Source organism: Suricata suricatta, chromosome 2, assembly GCF_006229205.1.
Source record: "Suricata suricatta isolate VVHF042 chromosome 2, meerkat_22Aug2017_6uvM2_HiC, whole genome shotgun sequence".
Lineage (NCBI taxonomy): Eukaryota > Metazoa > Chordata > Mammalia > Carnivora > Herpestidae > Suricata > Suricata suricatta.
Window position 1 is genome coordinate 151,958,113 of NC_043701.1, and position 12,246 is coordinate 151,970,358.

The 12,246-nt window shown below is 37.7% G+C and overlaps 1 protein-coding gene across 3 annotated transcripts in view; it reads left to right on the forward strand.

The window, feature by feature from the left end:
• The window catches only part of PCGF5 (polycomb group ring finger 5), an 88,441-nt gene that overhangs the window by 61,977 nt on the left and 14,218 nt on the right, over positions 1-12,246 (forward strand). For all 3 annotated transcript variants that reach the window (XM_029932218.1, XM_029932217.1, XM_029932219.1), the window contains exons 8-9: positions 4,557-4,655; positions 7,576-7,665. In XM_029932218.1, the coding sequence (XP_029788078.1) occupies positions 4,557-4,655; positions 7,576-7,665 (189 nt within the window). The remainder of the gene's footprint in view (positions 1-4,556; positions 4,656-7,575; positions 7,666-12,246) is intronic.

Below are 12,246 nucleotides of genomic sequence, written 5' to 3' on the forward strand. Positions count from 1 at the left end.
GACCACGGGGAAAGGAAGGGGGAAAATGTTAGGGAGAGGGAGGGAGGCAAATCATGACTCTAGGATACTGAAAACAAACTGAGGGCTGAAGAGGGAGGGGGGATAGGGGAAGGGGGGTGATGGTCATGGAGGAGGGCACTTGTGGGGAAGAGCACTGGGTGTTGTATGGAAACCACCTTGACAATAAACTATAATAAATAAAACATCAAAAAAAAATTTTTAAGTATCGTACTGGAAAAAGGGTAGATCTATAGATCTGTGAAAAGAATTGAGGGTCAGAAATAAACACATGTATCGATAATGAATTTATTTTTTTACCTGAGGGCCACGATAACTCAAGGGGAAAGAATAGTCTTTTCAACAAATCGTGCTGGAACAATTGAATATCCACATGTAAGAAATGAAGTTGGATCCCTACCTCATGTCATATACAGAAATTAACTCAAAATGGAACCATAACTAAATGTAACAGCTAAAACTGTAAAACTATTAGAAGAATCATAGAGATAAAATCTCATGACCTTGGATTTGGCAGTAGATTCATAAAAATGATAACATCAGCAAAAGCATCAAAAAATAGATAAATTTGGGGCACCTGGGTGGTTCAGTCAGTTAAGCATCCAGCTTCAGCTCAGGTCATGATCTCACGGTTGGTGGGTTTGAGCCCCGCATCGGACTCTGTGCTGACAGCTAGCTCAGAGCCTGGAGCCTGCTTTGGATTCTGTGTCTCCCTCTCTCTCTGACCTTCCCCTGCTCGCACTTCTCTCTCTCTCTCTCAAAAATAAATAAAAATCATAAAAAAAATAGATTTTATCAAAAGTAAAAACTTCAGTGCTTTTCAGAGACCACTGTCATGGCCCCTGCATAACTCAGTCGGTGAAGGATTTGACTTGATCTCAGCTCAGTTTTTGATCTCAGGGTTGTAGGTTCAAGCCCCACATTGGGCTTTGAGCTTGGCATAAAGCCCACTTTAAAAGGTGGGGGAGGTGTGTGGGTGGCTCACTTGGTTAAGTGTCAGATTCTTAATATCAGCTCAGGTCATGTTCTCACGATTCATGAGATGAGGTCGAGCCTCATGTTGGGCTCTGCTGACAGCACGGAGCCTGCCTGGGCTTCTCTCTCCCTCCCCTTTCTGCCCCTTCCATGCTCGTGCACATGCTCTCTCAATAAATAAACATTAAAAAAAAAAAAAAAAAAAAAGAACCATACCAAGAAAGGGGAAAGACAACATATAGAATGGGAGAAAATATTTGCAAATCAGGTATCTGGTAAACCTTTACTATTTAGAATATATAAAGAACTCTTACAAATCAACAAAAATATAACCCATTTTTTTAAAGTGGGCAAAGGATTTGAAGAGACATCTCTCCAAAGAAGATATACAAATGGCCAATGAACACATGAAAAGATGCTAAACATCATTAGTCATTAGGGCTAAGCAAACCATAATCACATTACATACCACTTCATACCCATAGGATGCCTACAATTTTACAAAAAGGAAAATCAGATAGTTTATAATAAACTATAAGCTAGACTCAAATACTGATACATGCCACAACATGAATGAACCTTGAAAACATTATGCCAAGTGAAAGAAGCCAGAAACAAAAGCCACATATTGTGTGATTTCATTGCTCTGAAACGTCCATAAAAGGCAGTCCATAGACACAGAAAATAGATTGGCTTTTTGAGGAGAAGGAAAAAGGAGTAGTGACTAGTAATGAGTAAGTTTGTTCCCTAGTGAGGTAATGAAATGCTCTGGAATTAGATAATGGTAATGGTTGTGCAACCTCATGAATATACTAATATTACTGAATTTTACATTAAAAAATTTTTAATGTTTATTTTTGAGAGACAGACTATGAGTGGGGGAGGGGCGGAGAGAGAGGGGGAGACACAGAATCTGAAGCAGACTCCAGGCTTTGAGTTGTCAGCCCAGAGTCCGACATGGGCTTGAACCCACAAATTGTATGATAATGGCCTGAGCTGAAGTCAGATGCTCAACTGACTGAGCCACCCAGACGCCCCTGAATTGTACATTTTAAATGGTGACTTTTATGTTATTTGAATTTCAGTTTTAAAAAATTAAAGTCGGGGTGCCTGAGTGGCTCAATTGGTAAGCGTCCAACTCTTGGTTTCAGCTCGGGTCACAATCTCACAGTTTGTGAGTTCAGGCCCCCTGTCACCCTCTGTGCTGGCAGTGTGGAGTCTGCCTGGGATTCTCTCCCTTTCCCTCTCTCTCTCCCCCTCTCCTACTCACAACCTATTTGTCTTTCTCAAAATAAATAAACCTTAAAAAATTAAAAAAATATATATATCCATCACCACACCTAGTTACAAATTTTTTAAAAAGTCAGAGTTAGCTTGATAGCTGTTTTAGCTGGTGAAGATACTAGCCATACCATTCTGAAGATGAGAGACAAAACAAGGGTTTGGCTTTAAAAAAACAAAAACAATAACCTCAAATAATCCTTAAGAACTAGAATTTGTTTAATTGTACCCTACAACTAGAAGCCCATATAACTCGTGATATTGACCACTAGCTGATTTCAAATCTAGTTTCTTAACTCTTCTAAAAGCAATAAAAAAAGTAAAAATGTCTCTAGGGTTACCACGTTAGGAGCAGAAAGGAGCCTTCTATTTTAAAACTGTTCCTCTTCTGGTTTGAGTTTAGGGAACAGGTTAGAAGGCAAGGGCACTGTGCCATGAAACGGAAAGGTGATTTTTCTTCAGATACACAGGGGAGCCTGAGTATCTCCTGATCCCCGCAGAGTAGCCGGCCACACGGCTCCTGTCCCAGCCCGCAGTCTCCCCTCTACCCCCTGGGTGTAGTGCACGTTTCCATTTTCTGTGTGTTTCGGAAATGAAATGCAGGGCAGCAGCACTGCTTTCAGGGTCGTATCCGCCTGGTCATCCACTGAGTGCTCGTCACTGTTATTGCCTCCCTTAAAACATGTTGATTACTCTTCAGAGATCTGTATGGCAGTTTCCAAGTGGACCTACCTAGGGAACAGCAAGATTAATTTCCTATCATTGTAAAATGTCTCTATAGAGAGAGAATGCATAATTGTTATATTGTCATTTTCTAAGTACTTACAAATCAAATATTAAGTAATTTTGTTAGAGATTAATGTCAAACTTTATTGAATAATAAATTTCAGAAACAAACTTTTGTCTAGTTTTTAAAATCTTAACTCTTCTGAGAGCTTGCTCCTTATTAACAATTTCTGAATTGTAGTGATGCCATGTTTGTTTTTGTAGGTTATATTAACAACCTGAGATTTCTCTGCAGCTGATCATATACTTAGGGGGTCTTCTAGTACCCTCACATTATTCTCTGACTTAACTGGGACCTATAAAATGTGCAAAGAATTTTTTATAAGCCATTTGGAACAATAGACTGGAAACCGTGGGGTAGTTGAGATAATGGGAATAGGTAACAGGGAAGATCTATGCGAATATTTATCCCTTCATTTTCATGCTATCTAGAATATCAGTCTTCCCATTTGAAGTAGCTAGGGTGTGTTTTGCTTTAGATGTAACTTTAGACTTGTGTTTTCTTTTAATGGATACTTTACCATCTAAATAGTGACCAAGTATTTGTAAATTTGTTTCTGTTCCTCTTTGCTAGGAAATATATTTTGATAGGAACATATTTGCTAAGAATAGATATTGACTGGATGGCTCTACTTTCAACTTAGTGAATTTAAGAATGATTCTGCATTGTTGATCCAGTACCTATAAGTAGAAGTAATACTTTATATCTTTAAAAGATTCAATTGCTGATTTTTGTTTTACTATTGATAACTTTTAAGGTTTGGAGATGTAATTTTGTTTCACAAATCGGTTCATATTTATCATGTCTACAAACCTCATTTCGACTAACTTTAGTTTGAGCATTCATTCTGGATTGGTCCTTAGATTTTTAGTGATGTTCATGCTAAAAGTAAATCAGTACTGCTAATAAAATGACAAAAATCAAGGTACAAAGAACATTGCTTTTCTGGTAAAGCACTGTCATAGCCCATGATTGGAGCCTGTTTCTCCCAGACCAGAGTCCATTCCACCTGACTTTTACTTGCTAGGGGTCTTGTGGCCTAACTGGCCTCTCTTGAACTCTGGGGCTCCTTAGAGGTCCATTTGAGATCATTCCTCTTTTAAAAATACTTAAAAGTTTATGAGACTTTTAAAAAAAAATCCCTAATTTTTTTTTAGAAGTGACATTCTGTAATAAGATATTTTATATTCTTTTTGTGACCTTTATAACTAAACAAATTGACAATCTACATGTCAATTGACAATCTAGATGTCTAGAGGTATGTAGACTGTCAATTTTTCAGCATTTTCCTAGTCCACATGATAGTACATTCTTGAAGAATACCACGTAAGTATCCAAGAATTAGGACTATTTTTTTATTCAGTATTACTAAAGAGATGTAATTTTTTTGAAGCATTTTCAGAACATATTTTTAAAATACTCAAAATGATAGTGGAAAATGACACCTGTGGTTTCATTACAAGTAAGGTATATTTTAACAATCTGTTTCCTTTAGGGTTTAATGAAGAAATTCATTCGATGTTCTACACGTGTAACTGTGGGAACTATTAAAAAATTTTTAAGTTTAAAACTAAAACTTCCAAGTTCTTATGAGGTAAGTTAATAATATAATCTTGATTATTTTGATAACTCTAAAGTAAAATTCTAACAAAAGAAGTAAAAATTAACAGAATACATTTAAATTAGTTTTTGTGGAAACTTGGGTTATTCTCATGTTAAAAATTATTTTTGAGAATGTAATATTGTGTTTATGTAGTCTGTATTTTTTAACATCCTAACTAAAACATACTAATGTATTTAGTGTTTTACAGTTAGACGAGATACTTAGATAATATCAAGTGGTCCAAAAATAAATATCTCAGCTAACTGGACTTTTTTTAATGCCAACATGCTTTAGGGTCTTTTTTTTTTTTTTTTTTAATCTGAGACCTTTGAGATCCAGTTTTACCAATTCCTTATAGATTTCTTTTTCAGAATATAAGCATTGTCTTTTTATGAAAAGGGATAAATAGTGTTCCTTTAATTATGTGATATGCAAAAGTGCTATTGTTTAGCAGTAGGTAAAACTAACATAATTGCATCTGCATAAATGCAGTCTACCAGTTTCCTTACGGGAGAGATGAGTTGCCCTGACATTGATCACAGCACAGCCTGTAATGTGTTCAATGTTTGGAGAATGTTTAAGGTCCTGGAATTATAGCTATAATGTAATAAGGAGATACAGCTATCATCTCTCACCTGCCCAAATGGCAGTCTTACAACTTACATTAATTTTCTCTTCCTCCCCTTTGGGTTCTGATAGTAGCTTCAGAAAAAACTAAAGACCAAGACTAGTGTTCTATATAAACAAAGACCTCAAAAGCAACATAGTTCTTCAGGCTTATGTATAGTAATATTAATATGAATAGTTCATCATTGTAGAAATAAAATAGCATTTGAACATAGGCATTGACAGGTATTAAGTCTATATTTGGCAAAAGTCTCTGATCCTAAATTTAAAAACTTCTCTCAAGCAACTAATTAATCTGTGGATTAAGAATTCTTATTATGGTTTGGTTCCACACTAATTAAAACGTTTCCAGAGCCATCAACTTTTACATTAGGGACAAAATTATGAAAGTTAATTAAAGCCCTATGTACTTGGTGAAGTAAAAGATAACAATTTATAGATACAACAGTAAAAATAGAAAATGAAATTGTTTTCATACTTTATTGTCCTCTTCAAAAACCCCACATGCAGTTTTATTTCCTTACTGTTAGGTGTGACTCACTGAGTGATTTTCTAGTTTCCAGGAAGTTGTGAGAGCCGAGAGGGCGATTTCTCCCACACAGTCTTACTGCCGGCCCACATCAGCTCTCCCCATAGAAAACGGCAAGGCAGGAGACTCAGTCCACTGACGGCTCCTTATCCATCCCAATGTAAAGGGCTTTTCCTGTGACTTTTAGAAACACTTACTGGTTCCTCCCTTATTTTGGTGTCTTAACATATAGAGTGATGTTTTGATGAAATATCTAACAACTTTTTGCAACAGCATTGCTCATTGGGGCAAAATAGTTTCGTTTGTAAATAACAACAGAAACAGCATACTGAATTAGGGATTGCATCTGAAATCTCTTTACTTCTTTGCTTATGAATTTATTTTCCAGGCAAGATAAAAAAAAATAAAATAAAATCATCGGGGCACCTAGGTTGCCCAGTCAGTCTTAAGCATCAGACTCTTGATTTCAGTTCAGGTCATGATCTCACTGTTCATGGGTTCAAGCCCTGCATCAGGCTCTGTGTTGACAGTGCAGAGCCTACTTACAATTCTTTTTCTCCCTCTCTCTGCACCTCCTGTGCTCTATCTTAAAATAAACTTAAAAAAATAATAAAAATAAAATTATCTATTTTGCCTTTGGACATGGAGGAGGGCACTTGTGGGGAAGAGCACTGGGTGTTATATGGAAACCAACTTGACAATAAACTATAATAAAAAAAAGTCTAAAAAAACATTTTGAGATCCATGTAAGTCACCATAAATCATCAAAATATCAATATAATTTAGCTAAACATTTGTTGAATACAGTTGGAACTCTACTCATTTTAGACTTAAAGTTCAGACTCGCTGGTATCTATCTAGCCAAATACAGAATTATTTAAAACCCATTCTTCTCCCCCCATTCCACACTTTAGATAAACTCTATCAGTTCACTTTTAATAGCTAAAGAACTGAAATGTTTTACTTTGGAGCCTATGATAAATGTTTGTTTATGCTTTGTTGAGTTGGCAAATCATAGGCACAGTTCCTGGGGCCTTCTTAATTAAGGATTTGGGGGTTGTTTGGTTCCTGCAACTCTAGAGCAAAAGTTAGCTTTGAAACATGAACCTTTTTTGAAGTTTGATGCAAGGTGACAAGAGGGTCCTGAAAATATGCAAGTTACCAACCAACCACAACAGGCCAGAGAGCCCTAGAAGATACAGGCCTGTGGCATGGTCCTAACTGTTCTGTCAACTTAGCCACAGGTAATTACCAGAAGTTCTCAAATGACTTTAAGTCCCCCTACGTCTTATATCCACGTTCATTCATTTACCCTCTTGGAATACAAACTAATAAGAGGAAAGCAAGTCCTCTAAATCTTGGGAACGCAAAAGGATTCGGAGAGGTGAGCTCATAAGCCCCAGGTCCTGTGAGGTCCAGTTCCTCCTCATTCTGCAAGAGACAATCATGGAAATATGTCTCAACCATTTAGTGCACAGGAACAGGGACTAAGGACTGCATTTCAAAATTACGTGTACAGGCCTGAGTGACAGGTGTGTGGGACCACACAAGCAGTCCTTCGTGTTACTTCTGTCTGAATTGTTAATACCTATGAAATGGACCAACCAATGTTTTTAATCAGTGTTCAGTGTTCTTTTTAAATAATGGAAAATACTTGCATTTTTTATAACTATTTGAATCTTTTTTGAAATTTGGAAAAAAAGCGTAAGACACTTATGAATTACTTATGTTAATGGGTCTGTATTCTTTTTAAAGTTGGATGTGCTGTGCAATGGTGAAATTATGGGGAAGGATCACACTATGGAATTCATCTACATGACAAGATGGCGACTAAGAGGCGAAAACGTAAATTGCTTTTATATTTACCTATGTGTATATTTAGTTCCATGTCACTTTATTACTCATATTTAACAGTATTACTTAGAAACAAAAACAAAACTAGCTTGGGAAAGAGAAGAAACGGATTCCTTTTACTGTTTATCCCTGCTACTCCATGATAATTGGTCCCAAGTACAAGACCAAGGTCTGTGTTAAATGTGGTTTTGTTATATTTAAGGTGCTATCTATACATGTTCAGAATTCTACTAACCTCAAGACAGAGAAGATGGCATTTACATGCTTTTAAACCCCAGTAAATTATGGGAACTTCTAACTATATGGAGTTGAGTGGGGAGACTAAGTATTGCCGTGATGAGTACGTTATTGGTTGATGTTATTTTTTGGTTGTGCTAGAAGGGACAGATAGGGTAGAATCTAGGTAATCCGTTTTTCAGGTACCTCCTTTTCATCAAAGTATAAAATTGGACCAAAGGGTAAGTGAGTTTGCAGTGGTTTCTGATGCCAGAATTAGATTATTGTGGGTTAGGCCCTAGACAATATGGGAGAAACGATTTAAAAGGAGAAAACCGGAGGGGAAAAAAAAAACCCTAAAGGAGAATTTTGTATTTTGAACTATGTCTTTGCTTAATGAGAAGGTTCAAGCATATCTTACCCGAGTCATATATTACATTGGTATTATGGAAATCCGAGGGACCAGGGATTATGACACTGATGTAGACCAGTGGGGAATGGAGCAGTGTGATGCTACCAGAAATTCTTTTCATAATCTGAGTACTTGAATATACGTTGACTAGCAGCTGTGCTAGGTGGCCTACAAGGTCCTCTCAGATGTTAAGATTCTGTGGTACTTATGGTATAATATGTCATACTTCTAAACTCTCCATAGGTTTAATCTAATAAGCTAGGTTTTATTACGTTTTTTGTGAAAATATAAATTATAAAAGAATACAAAAGAAATGTAACCTCACTCAAGAACAAGTCACACAGAAGCTGAATATAGTGAGGGTTGCCATGTTCCAGTGGTTCAAAAACATACTTGTGTGGATTGGAAACATCTATGGAACATTAATGAAACAAACCGCAAAAAAATCATTTTTGTGCGTTCTGTTCAGTGGATAGGCTGATTGGCTGTGTTTTTCAGAAATGTCTTGATATAACAGTAACAAAGCACCTAACTTCTAAGGTCAGAATTTTTTTCTGAGTCCTACTTGGGTAAAGTCTTCCTTGTGAGGCAGAATTCTCATGACCAGAAAGAAGAAATGATGTTCGAGGACCAGTCACCAGAGAGCTGTGTGCCCTGGAAAAACACATGAGACCTCTCTAAGCCTCATTTTTAAAAAAAACAAATCTAATTATCTTTGCATTTGGTAAATTACTACTTGACTTTTGAGCATATTTTATAGTTTTGGGTTTTTTTTAATGGTTCTGTATACATCAGCCTCACTCAGTCTTTCTAGCCAAAGTGTTTCAGGTCCCAGGTGCAGATTACATAGGTAGTCAGTTCTCTCTGCCAGCACAGTTGGAGCCTAGACATTGGGATATTACATATAATTTCATAATGATATAATTGTAGCTTTCTTTGGTAAGTCATTGGGCATTATAAGTATGTGTTAATGATTTTCAGACACTATGAATGGGTTTGCCGTAGGGTGGAAGAGATGTAAGAAGCCACCCACTGCCAGCCCTCTGCTGGTACTCACTCGTCCTTCACACGACCCCTTCCCAGCAGCTGGCCACACTGCCACTGATTTTAATGTCAAAGTGTGAAGGAGCTAATTCATGGAAATTGTTATTAATAGACTATCACTTAAATCAGTCTTTACAATTATGTTTCTGATGACACATATTTGATAGTTTAAATTCCTTGATTGTTTAAGGCAATTTTAATAAAAGTTGCTTGGAAAAATGGTTCAGTACCTTATGATTTTTTCATTCCAGTAAAAAACTAAACCAATAAATAGAAAAATTACATTTTATATTTAGTATAATGGTGAAGTAATATATTATCCCAATTTATTTTTTCAGCACGACAGCCCTGATTTTTGTTTGCTCTCCTCCAAGCCTGTTTGCCCCTCAGTCTTCACCATCTGAATAGTTCCAAGATTTGTAGTTACATTTTTCCAGTTTCTCACACCAAAATCCCTGAAGTCAGTCCTTATTAGTTTCCTTTTTTTTCATCTGTCCTTAGCAGATCCTGTGACCTCTGCTGTCAGAACACCATCATCAGAATCCAGTTTTGTCTTACCACCTCCACTCTGCCCCTCTGGTCCCAGCCACTGTCCCCATTCTGCAGAACTTCTGTAAAACTCCCGTCTGAGCTCCTGCTTCCACTCTTGCCTCCACCTGGGGTCAGCATACTGTCTTTGCCCAGCACAGCGATCCTCCTACAACAACTTAGAACATGTCGCTTCTCTGCTCCGAACTCTCCAGTGACATCTAATCTCATTTAGATAAAAACCAGAGTCCTCCCAGGGACCTACAGATACTGACCCCCCATCCTTTTCCCAGACACCTCTCTGATCGTGTGCTTTACTCCTTTGGCCCCACTCACTCCTGTTTCATCTCACATGCCAGGCTTCCTCCTGCCTCACTAGGTATTCACCTGACTGACTTGCCCTCTTCACTTAAAGAATTTTGCTTCGACATAACCTCCTCAGTGAGGGCTCTGACTTTCCTTAGTATTACAACCACTGCTCCCAATCTGTCATTCTCCCAATCTGTTTTCATGTTTGACTGTTTTCCATAGTATTTTTTCATACCATCTGACACACTATGCGACTTGTTTATGTTTACTGTTTGTCCCCCAACTAAAATGTAACCTGAGGATGGGGAGGATTATTTGTTCACTGCTAAGTCTCCAATAGCTAGAGCAGGGCCTAGTACAGACTCAAAAAGTATTTGTTCAAAGAGTAAGTTGATGCAGAGTTTGTCTTTTATAAGGTAATAGTGATGCAAAATATATCCTAAAGATCATTTCATTTATTTGAATCTCCATTTCCCATTTGCTTTCTGTTAAACAGATTTAAATTTTTTGCTCATGTTCCAATTAATTAGGAGTTATTATAATAGTAATTGGTGAATTCTGACAGTTGGAGTGAATGGACAAATTAGCAACAAAATGATCACTTCTTCTTCAAGCCCCTACTAGTGTATTTGTTGCAGTCACATCCCTGCCCCTCTCTATCCTCCATTGCCAGCAAGACGCCAGGGTGTTTGAAAAGCCCACATGACTCTGTCTACTGCAGCTTTTGCTGCCTGGCTATGCCTCCTGCTGGAGTCAGCTGATTTCCTACCCTGTGGTTCTTTCACTTGTTTCTAGTGCTTTTTTTACAGTAAATATTTTGATCTACCTGGGATTTATTTCCTTACACACATACCTACAACTAGGCTAAGACTCAGGCTTCTGGGTGGCTCAATTGGTTAAGTATCTGACTCTTGGTTTGGCATGTAGGTCACAATCTCATGGTTCATGAGATGGAGCCCCATGTCATCAGGCTCTGTGCTGATAGCCTAAAGCCTGCTTGGCATTCTCTTTCTTCCCCTCCCCAGCTCACATGTGCTCCCTCGCTCTCTCAAACATTTTAAAGTTTTTTTTTTTATTAAGAAATAAAACAAGACTAAGACTAAATTATTCTAAGATTTTTTTGCCAAAAATATAATTGAATAATCCATACTTTATCTCAGTGTTTTGAGCTGTCTCCTTTATCTCTGCAGATGTGTCTGTACATGTTTGTACACACCCAGGTATGAACGTTATGTTCCTGGACATTGTGTCCTTCTGAGTGGGTCTTGTTCCTGAACCACATTACACAGTATATATAGCTTTTATAAAAATCTGATCACATACCACCCCATTGAAAGCCCCTAAATTGTCCATTTTCTTTGGGATAAGTTTGAATAAAGTTCAGACTGTTTTATAAGGCAAATAGGACTCCTAGGTTGCTCCTTATTATCCTTTTAAAAATTGTGTTGGCTAGTTTTACCCACTTATTTTTTCTGATGATCTCGAGAATGGGATTGTGATTGGCATTGGAATAAATCTCTAGGTTGACTTGGCTGGAATTGGCATCTTTGCAGCTGTTTTATTCTATTCAGTGCCATGCGGGTGTTTATCATCAGTTCTACTTTCTCCTGGTCTCTGAGTAAACCCTGTGGCTGTCTTCCCTGTTTACTGGGGATGCTCCTCTGCACCCTGGCTCTTCTGCCTCAGGGCCACTCATATTCCAGTCACCTCCTTACTTCGTCTAGACTCGCAGGGAGAATCTGGGAGAAGCTAGCTCCGCCCCCACTCCTCCAGCCGCGCACCTCCTGTGCACAAGGCATTGGTGCCGCTTTCTTCCTCCTGGGGCAGCTCCCCTTCAGACTCAGCCTGTGTTTTCTCAATTCCTCGCACTTTCTGGATTCTTCACTGTGATGCATCTTTGAAAGGTTTTATCATTAGAAATCAAATATCTGGTTAAACTTAGTTACTCTTAAGAGATTTTTCAGTTCACAACAATATTGCCACCTAAAGATGTTATACTCAAGGTTGGTGTTCATCTTTTGCTTATTAATGGGAGAAAATGTACCTTTTTTAAAAAGCCAGTG